Source organism: Mya arenaria, chromosome 4 (genome assembly GCF_026914265.1).
Source record: "Mya arenaria isolate MELC-2E11 chromosome 4, ASM2691426v1".
In the NCBI taxonomy this organism is placed as follows: Eukaryota; Metazoa; Mollusca; class Bivalvia; order Myida; family Myidae; genus Mya; species Mya arenaria.
The window spans coordinates 30,867,038-30,889,137 of record NC_069125.1 but is presented as its reverse complement, the minus strand read 5'-3'; the positions used below and the strand labels follow the sequence as shown (position 1 = coordinate 30,889,137).

General features: G+C 36.2%; 2 protein-coding genes across 2 annotated transcripts; one reads left to right on the top strand and one right to left on the bottom strand.

Annotated features, from left to right (window-relative positions):
- Window positions 1–890: 890 nt before the first annotated feature.
- LOC128230751 (sodium/glucose cotransporter 4-like) lies at window positions 891–21,289 on the bottom strand. The gene is made up of 16 exons (XM_052943193.1): window positions 21,128–21,289; window positions 20,568–20,645; window positions 17,870–17,941; window positions 11,143–11,247; window positions 10,344–10,403; window positions 9,974–10,078; window positions 9,228–9,333; window positions 8,976–9,056; window positions 8,090–8,292; window positions 6,752–6,890; window positions 5,554–5,661; window positions 4,785–4,935; window positions 4,200–4,368; window positions 3,336–3,551; window positions 2,846–2,912; window positions 891–1,168 (listed from the first exon to the last, which is right to left on the bottom strand). Exons 1-16 carry the CDS (start codon window positions 21,287–21,289, stop codon window positions 891–893), a joined length of 2,100 nt encoding a protein of 699 aa, XP_052799153.1.
- LOC128231708 (uncharacterized) lies at window positions 12,416–15,918 on the top strand. The gene is made up of 2 exons (XM_052944809.1): window positions 12,416–12,549; window positions 13,544–15,918. Exon 2 carries the CDS (start codon window positions 13,549–13,551, stop codon window positions 15,166–15,168), a length of 1,620 nt encoding a protein of 539 aa, XP_052800769.1. The 5' UTR covers window positions 12,416–12,549; window positions 13,544–13,548; the 3' UTR covers window positions 15,169–15,918.
- Window positions 21,290–22,100: the final 811 nt, after the last annotated feature.

The window sequence follows — 22,100 nt, the reverse complement described above, 5'->3', positions numbered from 1 at the left end:
TTGAAAATGCGTACTGAGATGCATTCTAAGGCACTGCGAATAATCACATGACCATATTATGTATATCATTGACAATGCGCACTGAGATGCATTCTAAAGCACTGCGAAGGATCACATGGTATGTTATGTATTACATAAGCAATGTGCACTGACATGCACTCCAAAGCACAGCGGAGGATCACATAACCAAATGATGTATAACATTGGAAATGAGCACTGAGCTGCATTCTAAAGCACTGCGAAGGATCACATGACCATATTATGTATATCATTGACAATGCGCACTGAGATGCATTCTAAAGCACTGCGAAGGATCACATGACCATATTACATGTATGTATAACATTGACAATGAGCACAGAGATGCATTCCCAAGCACTGCGCAGGATCACATGACCATATTATGTGAAACATTGACAATGTGCACTGCGATGCAATCTAAAGAACTGCGCATGATCACATGATCATATTATGTGTAACATTGGCAATGAGCACCGAAATGCATTCTAAAGCACTGCATAGGATCACACAAATAGTAGTATGTGTACCATTGGCAACGGGCACCGAGATGCACTCCAAAGCAGTGCGGCGGGACACAAAAAATATTATTATAAAATTGGCAATCGGCTCTGAGATGCATTTCAAAACATGGCAGAGCGTCACACAAACATTGTTATGTATAACATTGGTAATACGTTCTGAGATGCACCTCAAAGCAATACGGAGGGTCACGTCGGGTTTGAACAACATCTTGACTTTATTTCAACAAAAGTTATATATTGGTATGTTGTTTTCTCAAAATCAAATAGTTAAGGTACATCCCAATAAGCCGAACACGAGCCAAACGAAGAATAGCTACTTCTAATGAATAACATCTTTAATTGTTTTATTCAGTGAAAATATCCCATAAGAAACACAACCACCAGGCATCCTATCACTGCGTTAATATTTAAAATATTTTTCCATAAAGGGTCTTCTTTCATAAACGTCTCCTTATATAGAAATTCTTTGGAATCGTCCAAAGTCGCTGACGCCTTAAGAGGAATTCCACACAGTTTGTACATCATGACGACAACATGGTTTCTTGTGACGTCATTTTCGGAGCTACTCTTTCTAGTGACGTCATTTTCAAAGCCTTGATCCGATTGCGTTACATCTTCGTCGTTTTCTGCAAAATAATGTTAGGGGACGTAAAACGCATGCAGCTGAAAATATATAAGTTATATTTATGTGTAAATATATATCGTTTGACAGATTCGGAAATAGTCCATGCAATGCATTGCATTCAGTGACATACCATTCACGTTGTGGAAACTGGAGTGAACACGCAAATTAAAGGTATTCAGCCCACAATGCCAAATTATAATGTATTGTAACACATAACGCGTTGATATCATTTTCAGAACAATTTAAGAGCAAAAATGTCGAAAGCTTGACCAAAATTTGTGAAGACCACAGCTCTTTTGGTCTTGTAAAAATGAAAAATTGACCCATCATTTCATTCAAAAAGGTGTTCTGCAATTTAAATGATATCTTTATAGCTAGTATGTTTGGGAAACATACATCAAGATATTAACAGTGAGTTTAATGGTCTCCAGGTATTGATTTGCTTATTAAAAGCTTGTGAAAATGAGATGGTTATATTTGAATAACGTCACCAGAAGCGGTCGGACTATCGTATATTCAAAACACAAGATCATCCAATTGATACGTTGAACACGTTGCCACTCAAACGTCCATGTAATATAGAGAGCATAACCTTTGCAAAACCGTTTTCAAATTTCAATGGATTGCACATAGGCGGCAGTGACAATGGGTGAGAAATATAAAAGTTATAGACACAAAATATCATCTATCTTATGTCATTTAAACATTTTTTTATAGTCGGTCTATTAAGATATTGGTATAGCGCCTTTAGCTTAGGAACACGCGTGCACATGATATTTAACTAATATTAATTAAGAAATATTACACACAACTGAGGGTCATATGACATTATAAGGTCCGGCCAGTCAGCTACCGAAAGTGTATAACGCCTCGGTCCATTCACCTTCGGGGGCTGACTGGCCGGTCCTTATAATGCCATATGGCCCGAAGTGGTGTGTTAATATTTCTTATATTATACCGAACATTTTATATAACCATTCAATATTTTTAAAGCACTTAAGTTTTGTTTTATTGAATAAAGCTAATAATGTTTACTTGCAAGCCGCACTTACCAGTTGGATGACGTCAGAAGTCCATATTACATTTTTGGCGAGGTCCGGACCGGCCAAAAATATGATATGGACCTCTGACGTCATAATACTGGATTTTTGATTAAAATACACTTATATACGGACCGATCGACTTTATATGTACATGTAAAGGACACATTTATGTAAGGTATAATACAATATGTTATATTATATGTATACTTTGGTACCTTGGTTAAGGTACCGATTAATATAACATATTAAACAGTACTACTTTTTAACTTCGTGATTTGTTAATATGTCATGCTCTTGAATGATGATAATATTCTAGGTAGAAGGACTTTTTTATGTCCAAACATGCCTTTGATTTGATATATCTCTGATTAAAAATATTTTAACGTTCTGCGGCTGGTGTTTCTGGTTAACTCCTTTTGACGTTTTGTAATAGGATTATTATTATTATTATTATTATTATTATTATTATTATTATTATTGAAAAAGTGGTCTAACTTCCTTTTTCAACACAAGTTCAATATAGTTTAAGTGTTCATTAGATATTATTTCAATATCCACACGGTGTAATGCATCATTTACCTTTCACAGAGCATTGTCCAGCCAACAAGTAATTAAAAGGCATAAATTCTAAATACCTTTACTAAGTGAAGGCTTATGTTCTTCCTCGTGCTGAATATAATTTCTGGTCCACCACGTCAATCCCTGAAAATGTGTAAATTTTACAAAGAATTGCTTAAAAGATATTAACAATTAGAAGAATTCCAAGTCTTGCAGAAGTAATATTATGCATGGAAACAGTTCTTGGAAGATCTGTTCAGGTCTTTTTTTATAATAATTAGGCAATATGCTACCGACATTCCCTCAAAGAATGTATGTGTAATGAATTGCAATTGTCTTTGATGAAAGATTACATAAAAGCTAACAAAACATGCATTTTAACTATCCAACTATCAATTTAATGAAAGAAGTGCACATGTAAATCAATGTACGTATAAGCTGATTCTATCTTACACTAATCTTATCGGTGAAGAAACTGTTGCAAACGATACAATGTATCTAGTAGAATTATTGATATATTTGATAGTAAATCAAAAGACACGACTGTATATGAACTTAGATTCTTACATTAATCTTATCGCTCGGTTCCGTGAAGAAACTGATGACGACGATGCAGATACTAGTGATTGTGAAGGAGATGACGCCGAAATAGGTAAAGTGGACCTTGTAGAGGATGGCGGGCCGCGTTTCAGGTTCTCCACACCCGGGGGCCTCCATGGAGAAGTCCATTACCATCCGGGTCACTCCGCACACGTGACCAATCACTAGCGACCAAAACGCTGCCTGTGTAATGAAAGACTGTGTCAAGTCAAATGTACCTGCATGATTACATATATTATGTAAAGAACAACGAATTCAATACATCATTTTGCCTTATCTTACGATTAACTTCTCTTTTTGTATACCCTTACTGGAAATACATGAAGTTTATTAACGCCAGAGGAAGTTTGCATTCCATTCGGAGCTCCTCGGCCATTTTATAAAAAAAACAACAAAAAAAACAACATCGGGTGTATGCCGGTACATTAGTTGAAGTAGTCCTTATTCTTTTAATTATATCATTAATTCAATGTAGTGTTTTAGAGTTGCATTTATTGATCTAAGTTTAAATTGATTGCCAGTGAAGTGTATTATTGCAAACATGATTAATATTCCCAAGAGTAAAGTCATAAATTTTAACTGCTAAATAAAATTACTACGCGATCTACTTGCAGCGGGCTTAAGCGTACCGTATGTAAACCGTCCAAATACATCCGAGGTTGTTTTTGATGAAAATGGCCAAATGTTTGGCTTCACGATTAGTTCAGTGTATCGGCAGTACCGAAACAATTGCTACGGAAATTCTAAACATTTGTGACGAAGTTAGTCTCTATAATGATTTCAGAACAATGGGCTTGACAAAACACCGATAAAAATATACTTAAAGCCAACCTTTTCAGACATTTTATGCCAGAAAATGGCGAATATGAAAATCGGTCCTAGTGGTGTTCCAAGGTAGCCCTGGACTGCCTGTATATACATGAACAGTTGACCACTTTTTGAAGATTTCACCAGTGGAATCCACAGTATGCTCAAGACGCAGAGGACAAGGATAAAGACTCTGTAAATGATGAAATGAAAATTACAAGGGCGAACACAGTAGCAAAATAGTTATAGTGCGCTTGTTTAAAGTCATAAGGATCAAAGCCTTACAAAACATTACCATACACATGTTACATAATTGGTGTTCACGTACGGAAGCATTGCAAGGCGAAACATTTCCAGAATACGCCCTGATTAACAAAGGTTTGAAAATAAGATTCAATTACAAATGTTTTCAGGAGTACGTTCTAAATAACTTTATTCAATGGAAAAAAGAAATGCCGAATAAACTTTTTGCAAATTGGCACCTCGTGGGGCAAAAGAGAACAAGTGTACAGGGGAATAAAGTTGCAGATAGAACATTTTAACGTTCATCCCTCGGCCTGGTTTACTATTCGTTATGACAGTGCAACGAGATTTTCCAAAGCTCCTCACCTGCCGACGATGAGCAGTTCCCTCTGTGAAGCTCCATGTCGGATGCGTGGCCAAAGATCCATGGCGAATAATGTGGATGCGGAGTTAAAGATTGATGTCATTGAGGACATGATAGCTGACAGCATCACCGCCACTAGCAGCCCACGGAGTCCTGATTTTTTTACAGTAGGTGTTAATTTGTCATTTAGAAACAAAAGACTATGAAATGAAGTTCATGATCTCGTCTGCTGCGTGTTTGAGTTCGTTTTGGCAGCGTAAACAAATACTACTAGTAACTGCGACTTTGGCCATATTAATTTGTGTAATGTGTCCCTGTTTGAAGGATACAAAATTTAAAACGGTTGTACTTAACATAAATAAGAAATAAACGAGGGCCGATATTAGAACTCTGTGAAACGCCGACATGTATCTATTTTCTAGCTGAATGGGTTGAAGTAATAAGACGCTTCTGTTTATTTAGGTCGGAGAGCTGAGACCATACAAGGAAACAAAGCTAAATATCGTACAATCACTACATAAACAAGCGTTTGCAGAAAGTCAAACGCGCCACATTCTGTCAAAGGATTACGTTAAATCCTAGAAGACAGCGCAAGCCTTCCTCCTTCCTTCCTTCTTTTTTAAAAAGGCCTTACATATGTCTCATAAAGGTGTCTAAGCTGGTTAATTGAAGCGCCGCGTTTGGTATGTTCTGATTAAAAACAAAACAGAAACAACAACTTGATATACCTTACAGATTGACTCAGCTTATTAATTACCCTGTGAAACTTACCGGCTGGCAAAAGTTCTAGTACAAGTTTTGGGTAAGCAATATTCGAGCAACCGACAGGGTTACCACAGTGGCGCTCGCACTCCTCAGGCAGAACACATCCGATTTCGTCTGTAAAAAGATATTAATCTATGTTTGTGAACGATTTAAAATAAATTATATTAAAACAATCTTTGGTACACGACAAGAACAATTGCCCAGAATAGTTCATGATGTGCTATAATGGCGAATAGTCCTGTTCCTGTTGTTCTGTTTTTGTACTGACATGTCTATGTTGTCTTTGGAAAAGGCTGTACTACTGAATATCGTCAGAAAACCAAACTAATCGATGACATTCTGTTTTATCATGATGTGCTTACAAACAAGAACAGTTTAATAAGTAGGTAGAAGCCAGGGGCGGAACCAGGAATTGACGTTACAGGGTGCGTAACTTCGGGTCCCAACCTTTTGACATTTGCCTTTCTTTCAGATCCGAAATTTAAATAGTTCAAATTGTTGACAGGGGATTCAAGGGTACTCCCATCAGAATATGTCAATATTTTAAGTCCAACATGGTGCATTTTGAGCGCATTTACGACTTTTTTTCCACGATATTAACATATAACGTGAACTTGGATGATTTTAGGAGGGGGGGGGGGGGGTGGGGGCGCCGTGTGCCCTTGGATCCACTAGTGGAAACTCTTATAAGTACAAAGAAACTAAAGCGTAGTCCAGAATCAAAATTAACTTTGAGCTTCAACAAGACACAAAGGGTCACCAAATTTCATTTCAATTAAGATGCCGTTTATAAGTTTTGAGGTTACCGCCTTTGAACGCAAATCCGCCCGGTTAGCTCAATTGGACGGTGAATCGGGCAACCGGGCGGACCAGGTCACTCCTGTTGTGATTGGTTATGAAATCCTTTCTACGACCATTCGCACTGTACTACTGCCATGCCTGGCATGTACAGAAGTTGTCAGTTCCTTGCAGAGGGGAAGGCACCTAGTACTTGTTAACCGCCTGATAGTCTGCCCAGGATAGGTGTGCGGAGGTTGAACTGTCACTCTGGGACCCTTCAATGTGCTCACGCCGGGACCCGCAGTATAAACTAAACACACTGCCGCCTTGGAACGTAATGACGGTCAGTGGATGCCGGAGACTAATGATCCCAGGACCTTAAACGGAAACTTCAGAACAAAGCAAAATACGACATTGTACACACCTGGGTACAGGATTCGAGATATCATACCGGGCATGATCATGATGAACATGGGCAGTATCTTCAGATAGCCGGACACCAATGAACCGGCCTTAGCGTGGGGTAGCGAACGAGCCGCCAAGGACCGTTGGACTATGACCTGTATTTAGATAAAAGGAAGTGTAATAGCAGTGACTAAGTCACTATTGTTATAGCACTCTTTACTCGACATATTGAATTGTACAACGGAGGTGCGCGAATGTATACTTCAGTCACAAACTATTTTGTACCATATTCTCATTGACAGTATTCAGAAAGAAGCTTATCTTTTTATGTAATACCGTTGTAATTTATCAACACGCTACTTAAGATACGGTTCAACCTACTGCATGGTTACCTTTTTGATATGAGAATAATAATGAACGAACATGAAGAAGCCATTCCAATATGGTACACGTATAGAGTGAAAACTGACTTTACAGTGTTCGCTTCTCATTACTTATTATTACTATAAATAAAGTTTAAATGAATCTGAAGGAGTCATTGTTCAAAATGCTTTTAGATATACTGTCGTGTATGGACTGATGTTTTAAAAATATGATCGAAATTCAAACCGGATTTAGAATTATATTTAATTTAAAATTATCAGTTTGACAGCTTAATGTTCAAGACCAATACGAGGACATGTACAGTAAAACTGCGATCGCTCAAGGTCGCCGGGGACCGACCCTAAACCTCGAAGGAACCGATGTTTCGAACAACCCGATTTCAATTCTCCAGTTTGTTATGACATATAATTCAGTGTATTTTAAGTTTGAAGTCGTCTGTTTTCTAAGACACCGATTATGTGTTGCGTTGTGGAAATCGCTGATATGTTCAAAGGCTGTCGTATACTATATGTATACTTAATATAAAATGTAAAAGAAATATCAATAAATGAATAAATAGATTTTTTTTATTTTTACAAAATTGCCATATTGCAAATCAAAGTGACGAAAATGAATTATTTTATGAGATTCCGATTTTGGATCGATATGGTAGTGTTTATTCATATTTTTATTACTCATTTACATTTCTCACAATTAACTTCTCATAATTATGTTCTGAAATGCCCATATCAACTAATATCGGTCATGCGTTAATATATATTGCTCGACTCCTCAACATAATTAGGTTTCGATGCAGCGTAGGTATACTTTATATGAAAATAGAAGGAAAAATGTTCGGGACCAAGCTCCGACCTCGAGGGAACGCCGGTACTCGAACGTGCGCTCGTTCGAACGACCGCAGTTTTAATGTTTAATATATATATATTGGCTGCAAATGCAGTCAACATAGGCGATGAAGAAATTCTCTTTCCTGATCACAACAGAAGTACCACATGCATCCAAACAATATGTGCGGTATGGTGCCCAACCACGGGGTATCTGATGTCACAGCGTCCCGTAGCACGTGAAAAGCGTCGTCGCGCGGCATACCGCACGTGTTGTTGGCGTTCCGCAATGACGCTGTGGCGTTCATGTACAGTGGTTGAAGATTTGAGTAGCCTCCAATTTTGTTGAAACCTTGGAGTTTACGACAGAATGTTACATTAAAGTAAACACTCTTGCGCATCGTGGTCGGCTCAGGTAGAGCAACATTTGATAAGCATAAATTATATGTATACATATATTATAGAAAGCTGTTTTTTCTTCTGTACCCTGTGCGTAGGAGGGTAAATCAAATCTACTAACTGATATCGCCTGTATTGTATTGTCCTGTCCGATAACTCATTCCTTGCATACTTCTTTGTGTGAAAACATATAATTATACAAGAAACACTGGCTTCACAAAAACAAGCCAAAATTAAAGCATGGCATTTGGAACATATCTTTTCTGCTTCCGGAGACTTAATATGCCGGCTGAAATGTATTCAAGGGCTGTATATAATACTAAGTGCCTTGCGTTATTTCTTAAAGCTGCATCCTCACAGATTAAAAGTTTTGAAAACTTTTTTTTATTTTTTTTTGTCTTGGAACGATCCAATTTTGGCGAAAATCTATGGAAACCAGTTATAAAAGACTGCTGACAAAAATAATATCTGATTTTTTGTAAGCAGTCTTATATCTTTGGTTTGCAGATATTTACGCAAAATTTTGCTTTTATTCAGGACAAAAAAGAAATAAGTTGTAAAAATGGTATACCTGTGAGTGTGCACCTTTAAGTTAACACTAAGTAATAATGCAGGTAAGTATATTAAAAGAGTTACCCATCACTGTCATAATTAAAGCACCAATGAGCATAACGGCTGTTTGAAAGGTGTCTGTGTAGATGACTGCAGCCAAACCACCTACAATAAACAAATTAAAGATACAATACAGTAGTAGCAACAGACACAAGCCCATCAGCCCAAACCAATAAAATTGGCCCTTATTTAAAGGACTGCTATAATTATAAATGAATGTGTTACAAAACTGGGATGGTGGGGCGGTTGAATCTTTCTTCAATAAAAAGCACTTACCTAGAATGGTAAATAATCCTGTAACGACAAGCAGAACGGCTATTGACAAGTACATGTTCCAGCCCATGGACAGCTGAATAAACAGGGCTCCGGCGAATATACTAACCTGAAAGTATACTTAATTTAGAATAGATTACTAGGGAAATGGAGGTGTTCTCAATCTAATTCAAACTCAATGTTACCATGATTCCCCATGTAGTACTTGTGCGATATAGTCAGTGTAAATGTATTCTTTGTATTTTGTATAGAGAGTATTAAAGCCGCACTCTCCCAGTTTTATCGTTTCGACAACTTACTTTTTTTGGTTTTGAAAAGAGCCAATTTTTGCGTAAATACCTGATAACCAATGATATAAGACTGCTGAAAGATCAGATCGCAGTTTTTCATATTCTTGTTTGAAAATTGATGTTTAATGGCTTAAAGCGTTACTACCGCTATAAGAAAAAAAATGCATAATATCAATTTTTGAACATAAATGTGAAAACCTGCGATCTGATTTTTTAACAGCAGTCTTATATCACCATTCTCGTTCACCAGAGTGATGATCTATGAATTAGGTTTATCATTATCAAACTTTTGATGAATGTGGATGTATATTACTGGTTTTTATGCATTTTTGCCAAACACAACTTAGCTCATTTAAAGGCAACAGAATAGATTTGTGAGAGTGAAGCTTTAAAGACTGATTATCAAAAGTGCAATAAACAACAATAAATTTTAAACAACATTACAACTGCTACCCGTACCGCAAGTTTGGTGACAATGTACAGCACCATGGCAAGTATGCTGAGGTATAGACGTATCCTCTGGCCTCCGAACCTCTTGGTCATATACTCTGGCATTGTGTACACCTGGAGCGGAGTATGTAGCAATGGTCAACTACGAAATAGGATTACGCTGGAAATCACTAAAATACAGCTAACCAAATAGCGGTACATTGTCTGAAATAAATTTTAAAAACGTGATATATGTAGTTTCAAATATTTAAAGAAAGAAAGCGATCGTGTCTGATATAAAGACACAAGGCTGCTGAGGTTTTCGATGGATTTGATTTGTCTTAGAATCCCTGGATACATTGTAAGCGAAGGTTGTCTAAGAAGCTTTGGCGAGACTAACCCCTGCGGCGACGTATACTGGTACAAATATCCATCCGAGGACGATCAACAGCGGCATTGCCTGGAATAGATAGATTCCATTTGGGAATATGGTACAGCGTCTGTATACCACGTGATAAATTACGTCATAAATGCTACGTTGGAAGGCAATATTTTGTATTAAATGAAGACTTTAAACAGACATAACTTTACTATTTATTCACCATATTAAATGAAACAAAGCGCAGTCTATGCCGCTTACACAGCTTCGCCTTTGATCTTTAACTAGAGTTTGATTGAGAGTTTAGGTTCTTAATGCACTTCGACAAACCTTTTCACAAGACCGCCGCCTGATGGAGCACTGTAAAAACATTATTTCGGAAACAGGATTGTCGAAGTGTTTGAGGAAACTAATAACCTAGTCAAACTCTGGCAATAAAAGCATAGACTGCCCTTAGTTTCATTTAAAATGGGGAAGAAAACGAAAAGTTTATCTTTGATTTAAGTCATCATACGAAGCAAAATATTGCCTTCCGACGAAGTATTTATGACGTAATTAATCACGTGGTATACACACACTGTGGTAAGTAGATTGGATTTTAGACTATCTTATGTTTAAGGTGTTGGGAAGTCAAACCGTATTTGAACTTTATATAATGTATGTTTCTGTCATTTATCAGAGAAACAAGTTATGGTTGCATCATGGATCGTGGCATTTCGTTCTCAGTGCTTCAAATAAACAACAACAACAACAACAACAACAACAACATACTAGACAACGGATGGAATGTAATAGAATGCAAAGATAATTTATTGTTTACCAGCCATTCGTACATCACAATGGCTAGTCCGCTGGCCGCCCCTGTACCCGCCAGTCCTATGAAGTGTTCGCTGCCTATATTACTCGAAAACAACGAGGCCCCAACCTAGAATTTAAAAAAAAATGTATACAATGACAATGGCAAAGTTCACAGGCTGACAACTCATATGCAATGCTTGCTGCCGATGTGGCTCGAAAATAACGAGGCTCAATTTGTACGGTACGTTTAATTGGTGTTGTTTCTTTTCCTTAATAATCAGTTTATACAAATGTTAGTTCATAAAGGTTGTTTATTATCAAACATTTTGTATCATTTTATTTTACAATTACAATGTATGTTTGTTAAATGAGTTACGCTATAAATATAATCTAAAAATTCGTGTTTATTTATTGTTTATCAAATCTAATAAACTCGTCATTAAAAAACGATAAGAACTTGGCAGAGACTCGCTTTATCGTTTTAAAATGAACTCGTTTGATAAATTCGATACTGATTTGAGATCCTTCCTATATATGTATATTTATATATTAATATGAAATACAGCTTTCACTGACAGTGCATGTATTGGTAAATCTGAAATGGCCTTCACAAGTCTATTACAATTGTTGGGTTTGTCAGCTTCATTTGTTCCGTTACTAATTAGGAGCGGATCCAGAAATTGAATTAAGAGGGGCAAAACTTAGGATCACAACCTCTTGACATTCACCTATCCACCAGAATCGAAATTTCTGGATCGTAATTAAATGGTGTAAAGTGTTGGCGTGCGCGTGGGCGTGGGGGATGGTCACACCCCCTTGAACATTTTAACAATTTCTAGTCCGAAACGGTGCGCTTTTTGCGTTTTTTATCACATTTTTCTCCGATTTTGACATAAAAAGTATACTAGGACGATTTTGTATGTTATGAAAATTTTTCTTTGCGGTAAAAAAATGAGTGTTTGTTAATCCGTTTCGGTATATATGTTTTACATGCTCTTTCGCTACACATCAAACCCCTTGAATTAATACTAAAATTATATTGGCTGTTATTCAATAATTGTCTTAATTGAATCTAAAAACAATGTAGCTAATCGGATTACTTGTTATTAATAACTGACCAATATAGTGAATGATTTCAATAATATATGAACGCTCATGCTTATCTCTTAGTTTGAATATAATGTGCTTCCTGTGATAAGTTAAGTTCATATGCGGATATTTAAATTTTCTAGGACCTTCGGAACTCGATTCCATCTTCAAACTTCCAAAGTGCAACGATTGCATCGCGGACATCCCTCGATTCCATTTTCGAATTTCCTAAGTGCAACGATTGCATCGCGGACATCCTTTAAGTCTTCATATTTACTTTACTCAAAGAGAGACGTCGATCCTTGACGGATGCAATGACGGACTAAGGCTTGCATTACAAGTAAGTACTTTTGTAATTATATTATTTATTGCTTTGAATAAATGTGTGTTTTTTCGTAGAAATTAGATGACATGAAGTAAAATCTTAATGATTAAGAATGAGCGGAATGAGCGTAGATTCAGATTTCACTTCATGTCATCTAATTGACTTAGAACACAACCTCATTGGCTGACACATTGTCAATGTAAAATGTAGATTGTATCCTAAATGTATTAAATGTTAACACGTACTTAAGGTATATGTTGTACAAATAGCCTTGTCAATTTATTAAGCAATTGTCGGTAGTTTTAATTAATAACATTCGGAGCTCCACGGCCATTTTATCGAAAACAACCTCGGATGTATTTGGACGGTTTACATACTGAAAAAGCGGTACGTTTAAGTTCGCTGCAAGTAGACCGCGTAGTAATTTTATTTAGCAGTTAAACTTTATGACGTAACTCTTGGGAATCTTAATTATGTTTGCAATAATTTACTTCACTGGCAATGAATTTGTACTTAGATCAATAAATACAACTCTAAAACACTATGTTTCATTAATGATATAATTAAAAAAAATACGAGGTTGTTTTCGATAAAAAATGGCCGAGGAGTTCCGAATGAATGAATAATGTATGCCTAGTATCACATAAAATGGTATTGTCACTGATTGCCATTATCAAAAATAAATGACCGAAAATTTATAACAGATAAAGTTATGGGAGTTCGTCTTTGTGTTCTTTATGTTAACTGTAATCGGACGTACAATTACCAATTTTGCAATCTTTCTAGGTAAAAATTGCGTATTTGTTAATGTGCTTCAGAATATGTTGAACATTTTCTTTCTCTATACATCAACCCCCTTAAAAATTGATACCAAAATGATATGGCCACATTATTAAACATAGGATACGTTAAAAGTTAAAACATAATGGACATTTAACCTTGTTGTCCTCTTAATGCGTATACACTCATAACACGATTGTACTAACATCTATGTTTTATCATATTGTAGACAAAATGGTGCTACTGGGGCCCCAAGTCGTGTTTTTGATACTTTTCAAAGTATCCTTGGCAGAAGAACCATTAGAATTAAAACCTCTTGGCGACGACGAATTCACCGGCGAGTTCTGGACAACTTTAGTACAGAATGTCATTGATTTGTTCCATCACCAGCCGTCATGCGACCGAGCTCAATTCGGAGTTATTTTCTTGGGCAACCCGGAAAACCATAATCTGAATATGTATGTTTATCCACACGTCGGCACGAATGTCTATCGACCTGTCACAGACAACAATCATCCATTCTCTCCAAGCAATCCTTCCGACTTCGGAAACTATGTAGTTTCACGGCCTGGCTACATACCACAGCTTCAAGACGTGATTAATGCTGAGGAAATCTCATTGGGGCACATTCAAAGACTCTGGAACAACTATATCAACCGGTTCAACCAGACACCGACGCTGATGCTGCACTACTCCTGGATAATGCCCTGTGAACAGTGCGTGGATCTGATCTTAAACTACTTTAATTCTGAGCCGTATGTTCGCGTTCCGCATAGGGTCGTTGCGCACACAACTGAGGGCCATTTTCTTTCTTACATATCTGAGGAACGCAACGCCAACACTCGAGAACGACTTCGTAACGCTGGCATTCGCGTCCTAACGCATCAATGTTATTCCCCGCAGCCCTCAAACATCGACGCAGTATTCAACATTTCAAAGAGGTCTTTAATTGAAGCAAGTGACAAGGCTACAACTGAGATTGAAATGGAGCAACCAATCACTGAAAAACAGTGCATGGGGAAATGTTTGGGAACCGAAACTCTGCAAGGCTGCTTATATAGCTGTCTTCTGAAAACATCCGTATGCTGCTGTTGTCAAGAAAGTTACAAAGAACGAATGACTGTAGATTACGTCAATAGGTTCATGGCATATTGTAGAAATAAGAACTTAAAGAACTGCGCACAGGAAATGATCGCGTCAACTTTGGGAAATGCTTGCACCTGCAACCCGAAAGAAGTGTTTGTTGACAACATGAACCAATGTCTTACCGAATGTTCCAACCTTCCAATGTCAAAACCGTTAAATCCCTACAGTCCATCAACATTTACGGGAATGTTGCAAAGGCTGGACGAATTAAGCATTTATCCTCAAGAAGTTAGCCTTTGTACAGACCGTAGAATGCAAGGCACCATTTGCTCTGAACACAATCAAATTTATATGACGGCTGGAAGTTCTATTTGCCGCGAAGACACACCTTGTGACTTCTATGGAGAATCCTATAAGTGGTGTTACACAGTTAACGGCAAGAAAAAGTGGGACTACTGCTGTACAGACGCATGCGCACGACGAGGAGAAAACTACTACTGGTGTCACTCCGGAAGTACATGGCAATACTGCGGAAACCCCGGTACCAAGACCGTGCATAACATGAATTGCCTGCCAACGAGTCCATGCGGTCTCCACCTTGATGTAAACTCCCGAACAGATTACTATTGGTGTTACGTTGATGAGTATCTGCACTATGGCAGATGCTGTCAGCCTGGATTCCCATGTAAAAAATACGGCTATAGCTACAACTGGTGCTGGACCGGATACAAGATTCGAAGTGGGAAGTGGAACAAATGCGAGAAATAATAACGCTACGTTTTGACAGTACAGGCCATTCCTTACGAAGAAAATGATAAAAAAAATGATGAATTAATATCTACTAAATCAAAAATATCATGTCATATTAGGAAGAAGATATTGAGATACTGTATATATTTCTTAAAAACGTTTTGATGAAAAACAAACAAACTTAAATGATAATTTTTATGATTATGAGAATAAAGTGAACTTGTTTGAATGTATAAACGATATATATATATATATATATATATATATATATATATATATTTGTAGTTTGTACTATTATGCACTTAATTAATTTATTTGTATATTTACCCGTTTTTAACACTTTAAAGGGACTAGACACCAGATGATACAATTGCAAAAAATGAAAATTATAAAAAAAAACTTGCATTAAAATGGTATCGTTGAGTACAACGCATTGAATCTAACTTACTAATGTATCACACCGCTTAAACATATTTATACTGGGAAACCCTTATTAGCTGTTTTTAAACAGGGACGCAGATTTGACAGCAACATGATAGTTCCGATTATTCTTTTAATTATGTAAAAGGATGTTTTATCGGCATCTTACTACCTCGCATTGACAATTTTAGGCTTGTTTTGAGAAAATACTGTATTTGCCGATTTGGGGACAATCTGGTGTCTAGACCCTAAAATGACTTTCGGATGCACAACTTCAGCATAAGTGTACCGGACAATATATTGCATGCTGTCCATGAGAGTAGATAAATAATAAACTCAAAGTGTGTGGACATTTGTTGTTGTTAATATTCTGTTTCTGTTATAAAGAAAACTTTAATCGCATACGTCTACTTCATTATAGAGGTCACATTTTCGTAAGAGAAAGGTTAAATCTATTCATATTTTGTTACACGGTATGACATTTAAGAGAGGCACGGACCGGTGAGAGGGCATATACTAATCTACGTCCGGTTAACCCTTTTTATTACTATTCGTGAGAACAAGTGACGAGATATTTTGATAATTTTACGCACTTAACAAATGTATCGTGTCGGAATGGATATATATATATATATATATATTTTTTTTAAGAAAGAATGCTTTGTCTTTTCGATGCTTTATTTAAAAAAGTTCGGGGTAGATCCTCGCTTGATTATTTTTTTCGCACCGGAGTTCCAACGCGTAGTAATTTAATTTAGCAGTTAAACTTAATGACTTAACTTTTGAGAATCTTAATTATGTTTGCAATTGTATACTTTACTGGCAATCAATTTAAACTTAGATCAATTAATACAAGCTAAAACATTACACTCAATTTATGATATAATTCAAAATCTTACGAACTTCTTCTACTAATGTACCGGTATACATCCGAGGTTGTTTTCGATAAAAATGACCGAGGAGCTCCGAATGCTCCAATTCATGTTGTTTTTTAGTAAACACAACAAGATAACGCATAAAGTGTTCAATAGAAAAACACTACAGGGAGCAGCCGTGCAGCTACCATGGGCTTGATTAAAGATCTAACAGACATACATCGTCAAACGCAAATCACAAACATATTTATTAATTGTTTAAGGCGCACACTATAGGTTTATGCCATTTTGAATGCCCTATCACGTTTAACTCATTTGACTTAAATGATCAAAACATAATGCATATGGTTTAGATACAGATAAAAACATATTAGCGATATTAATATTGATAAAGGCTTATAATATTTTTATCTGTACCTAAATCATATGCTTTTTGGGGTTTTATCATTAAAGTCATATGAGTTCATCATGAAAATGCATTCAAATAAGATTTTTTTTTATCAACCTATATTATACGCCATTTATATTTTTGTAAACATTCCGAATAAACACGGATATTTGGACTAAAACGGAATCATCACATGACAAAATAGCCAAACAATATTGGTGCGGACAACCTCTAATTTTCTCAACTTTCTCAATCGTAATTCTTTGGCCATCCCGGGCATGAATATCTAGACTGGTACCTAGACTATTCAAATGACGTCACTTAACCTTTTTGATATTTTAACCCCAAGTTTGATAAACAAAAAATGCATTGGTCGCAATAACAAACATGCCATAAAACCGAAAGTAAATTCCAGATTGTCATTGAGTTTTCAAGTTCACCCATTTATCAAAAATCAGATTATTTAAAATAAGTACCGTAAATGACTGGGTATAAGACGCTAGGTTTTTTTTAGACGCATGGAAAAAAATCTGTGAAAAGTCCGAGGAAAAAACTTTTAATCTATGTTTTTGGTTAAAAGACGCATAGAAAAAATGTCAAAATCGTAAAAAAAATCCTCCGAAACTTGTTTCTGAGCTTTGATGAATCGGGTCCTAAGGTTTGGAAACCAAGCTATAAGAACTCATAGCCTATGAGTTTGGGGCCAAGTTATTAAATACCCAATAAATGTGTCCAAATGTTTGTAATAACGGTATAAGACGTACGGATTTTCTATATCTTGGTGTGTGTTTTTTCTTGAAATGTATTAAACAATTGTCAGGAAGGTTGTTTTTTTATCAAATGTATCTTATAGCTTTATTTTACAATAATAAAGTTGGCTGGTCCATTTAGATCACGTGACATTCCACGGTACAACATTGAAAGCTATTAAATGCTGACGTCAACACGACGTCACCAAGGCCATAGCGATCTTTACAAAGAAGTATAATAAATCGGATAAACTAAAAACAAACCAGAAGGGGAACAGTGCACTTACTGGAATCCATGACATAGACCTTCCAGCCAAGAAGTAGCTTCGGACCGTGCCCCTGTGCTTACGACACAAGCTCTGTAAAGACAACATCATGACTTGGTAAGGCATTTAAGATATGAAATAATCCGTGGCATCGATGTTCGTTCGACATAATTAAGGGAAAGGTAAAAAAGACGCCTTTTTTCTTTCATAACAAAACAATATGCATCGGAAAATGAAGCTCTATTTGATCGAGTGGGGTTACATTAAACCATTTGTTTGCGGGAAAGCACAAACTATAATCTTCGAAGGTGTCACTCTTACTAGAATCCGGGATACCGATTATTGTTTTTACTGATATTCAAATACCGCATGATTTTGACGGGAAATTTATAAATAATAAAAGCTATTGAAAAAAGCACTTGCTTGTTTTATTTCTCATCATTTCTTTTCAATATTGGTCTGTTTGGTCATATAATAGTCAGTTACTTTCATTTGAATTTTGGTCCCGAGTTGTGATAGCCAACAAATCGACTGAAAGCAATAATAAGTTGAAAGGTAACTTTATTTCGTTTCCCATATCCCTTGAACCATGGTTCTGGGGCGAGGGTTGGATGTAAACGGAATCCTTATCCAATTTGCTTCAGTAGTTCAATACATTGCATCAAGCCTTGGCATTCGAAATTCTCAACTGACAGAAGCCGGCGTACCAAAACCATAACTGCTCGGCGCAAATCTTCAGCACGCACCGACGGTCACAATACCTACATTTTTTATCAAAATAAATAAACGCCTCGACTATCGGAAGACGCACACCTCCCTTTAACGATAAAAGCACCGTCCTTGCTGGAGCTATGTTTCGAGCAGATTTTGTTTAGCCGAGGAAAAGCAGTAAATGAAAGGTCTACACACCCAAACTCCAACCAACAATACTGCACAGAAGTAGGCAGCCAATACCAGAATGTCACCCCAGTGGGAGATGCGCTTCGACTGCATTGTTCATATAGGTGATATTCACTTTTGAAAGTTATAAATCCATGTACAATTACCAACTGTAATGTTTACAAAATAAAGATAAGACTGAAACTCACTATATTGGTTTATGACCTACATAAGGATAATTATGAATACATTTGAGCGGCACAACTGCAAAGAACAGGGAATTGGAATGTTTCCATAGTACACTAGCCGATCCAGGAGAGGGTGGTGCAACCGCCCCCCCCCCCCCAAAAAAAAAAAATAATATATATATATATATATATATATATTGAAATTGTCCATGTATACTTTTAATTTAAATATAGGAGCAAAAAGGAATATACTTGGTCCAAAGTTTACCTTTTCGGGCTAGAAATTATTAAAATGTTCGTGGGGGGACGTTTTAAGCCATATTAATTTCGGTCCTGATGGAGGGGCGCACGTCAAAAACTTTCGCCCCTAAGATACGCCCCCTCTAACATAAAATTATGGATGCGCCCCTGTAGTAGAGGTTATACTATAGGCTAAGTAATTCTCAAATCTCATTAAAATCAGACTATTGCGTTCGCTAGCGCAATGTCGTGATTACAGAGCATCTTATTTTAATAAAGATTTATTATATTACAGGATCTCGTATCATGAACGACACTTTCCAAATATTCATTTGTGGCTCCTATACTGGCTTTAGGTCAAATGCATGTTTATTATATTGATGGCTAAAATATTCCTGCTACTTGGTACAATCTGAAAATATTCCCACATGAAATCTATTCGACTGGATCTATTAACAAAAAAACAAAGACAAAAATTTACGAAAACTTTTGAATATATTAGTATGTTGTTCTCTCAAAACTGGATTTATGATATCGTTTTCTCTCGATATGAATGTTATTCATGATTATGGTTTTCTCTTAAAATTGTTCATAGGATTATGTTGTTCTCTCAGAGTTGTATTTATAATTAAGATTTTATCTAAGAATTGTACATGTGATTATATTGTTCTCTCATAATTGCATACACAATTAAGTTGTTCTCTAAAAATTAAAAGGTAAAGATAAAACTATTAAGCATAAAACGAGTCTAATGAATAAAGTGTAATTGTTTTATTCAGTGAAAATATCCCATAAGAAACGCAATCACCAGACATCCTATCATTGCGTTAATATTTATAATATTTTTCCATAAAGGGTCTTCTTTCATAAACGTCTCCTTATATAGAAATTCTTTGGAATCATCCAAAGTCGACGACGCCTTAAGAGGAATTCCACACAGTTTGTACATTATGACGACAACACGGCTTCTTGTGCCGTCATTTTCGGAGCTACTCTTTCTAGTGACGTCATCATCGAAGTGTTGGTCCGATTGCGTTACACCTTCGTCGTTTTCTGCAAAAATTTAAGTGCGTGCAATATCTATGCAGCTTAAAGATAAAAGTGTTATAAAAAGTATATATATGTATTGACAAATGCAGAATCACTCCATTAATTGCATTCAATGATATACCATTTATTTAAAAAAAATGAGGAGAATTTGCTTGGATCCTAGAGTTATATGCTTGAAAATTGGCGGACCATTTCTATCGTTATTATCATTATCATTATTTTATTGAAAAAGTGGAATACAAAGTTCAATATAGATATTACTATAGTGTACGCGTTATTAATATGACGTTGTAATGCCAATATGGCCATGAATATGTACCGGGCATTGTTTTATCAACACATACTTCAAATAAACACCATACATTCTGGATACCTTTAGTTGGTGAAGGTGTATGTTCCTCGTGGTGCTGAACATCATTTCTAGTCCACCATGTTAAGCCCTATAAACATGAGAAATGTTACAGTATATGCCTTAAGAAGATTAACTTTCAGTAGAATTCCAAGTTGTTGCTGGAATAATATTAGGCATGGAAACAATTATTTGAAGATCTGTTTAGGACTTATATTTCCATGTTTGGGGTGTAGTTTGCACTTTCCGAAACTTTCACCCTTCAGGAGTGTATTTTGTAGTTAATGGATGATTAAGACGGTATAAATTCTACCCTTTTTAATTAAAGCTCAATCATCAGGTACAAGAAACCACATACAATCGAACCCCGTTGGCACGAACTCCCAGGGACCGGCGAAAATACATCGACCATCGGAAATTTCGAGCCAAGCGGGAATGCTTACCTTCAGTATAAAACATCGGTCCTTTACATCCTGTTCGAGTCCATGAGGAATTCGAGCAAAGCGAGGTTGAGCCAACGGGGTTCGACTGTATGAGCAACTATAACGACTGTATAAACTCTAAGAGCCTTACACTAATCTTATCGCTTGGCATCGTGAAGAAACTGATAACGAGGATGCTGATACTAGTTACAGTAAAGGAGATGACGCCGAAATATGTGAAGTTGACCTTGTAGAGGATGGCGGGTCGCGTTTCAGGTTCTCCACACTCGGGGGCCTCCAAGGAAAAATCCATTACCATCCGGGTCACTCCGCATACGTGGCCAATCACTAGCGACCAAAACGCTGCCTGTATATTGAAATACTTTGTCAAGTCAAACAAACCGTTTTGAGCATACATATTATCTATAAAGTATGTAAATAATTGAAAATAATATGTTATTCTACCTCATCTTAAAAATAAAATGTAAAAGAAATATCAATAAATGAATACATAGAAATTTTTATTTTTACAAAATTGCCATATTGCAAAGCAAAGTGACAAGAAGGAATTATTTTCAGAGATTCCGATATTGGATTGATATGGTAGTGTTTATTAATATTTTATTACTCATTTACATTTCTCACAATTCTTCTCGTCATAAACTTCTCATAATTATCTTCTAAAATGCCCATATCAACTAATATCGGTCATGAACAGAACAGAACAGAACAGAACATATATTTCCAAGAAGGTCATAGACCCATCTGGCAAAACATATGTACATATACAATGGCGACAAAAGCAGCAATAACACAATAAACACAATTTATGAAATATAATGATATAAATAAATCATAATAATAAATACATAATTATGCAGATATAGAGAGGTGCACTAATACTGTGTACTTCATAGACGACAATTACAACAAACCTATATACACATTACATGGAATACAACGTAGTATTTCTTAATTCAAATGCTTTAAATATATAAACACTTACATTTTTCAAAATAGCTTCATTTTCGATATTGAAAAGTTCCATTAATTTATGCATACTGGGACGTTGTCTATAATATCTAGGTAGATATCTAACTTTGAGTTCAGTATATAATGTGCAC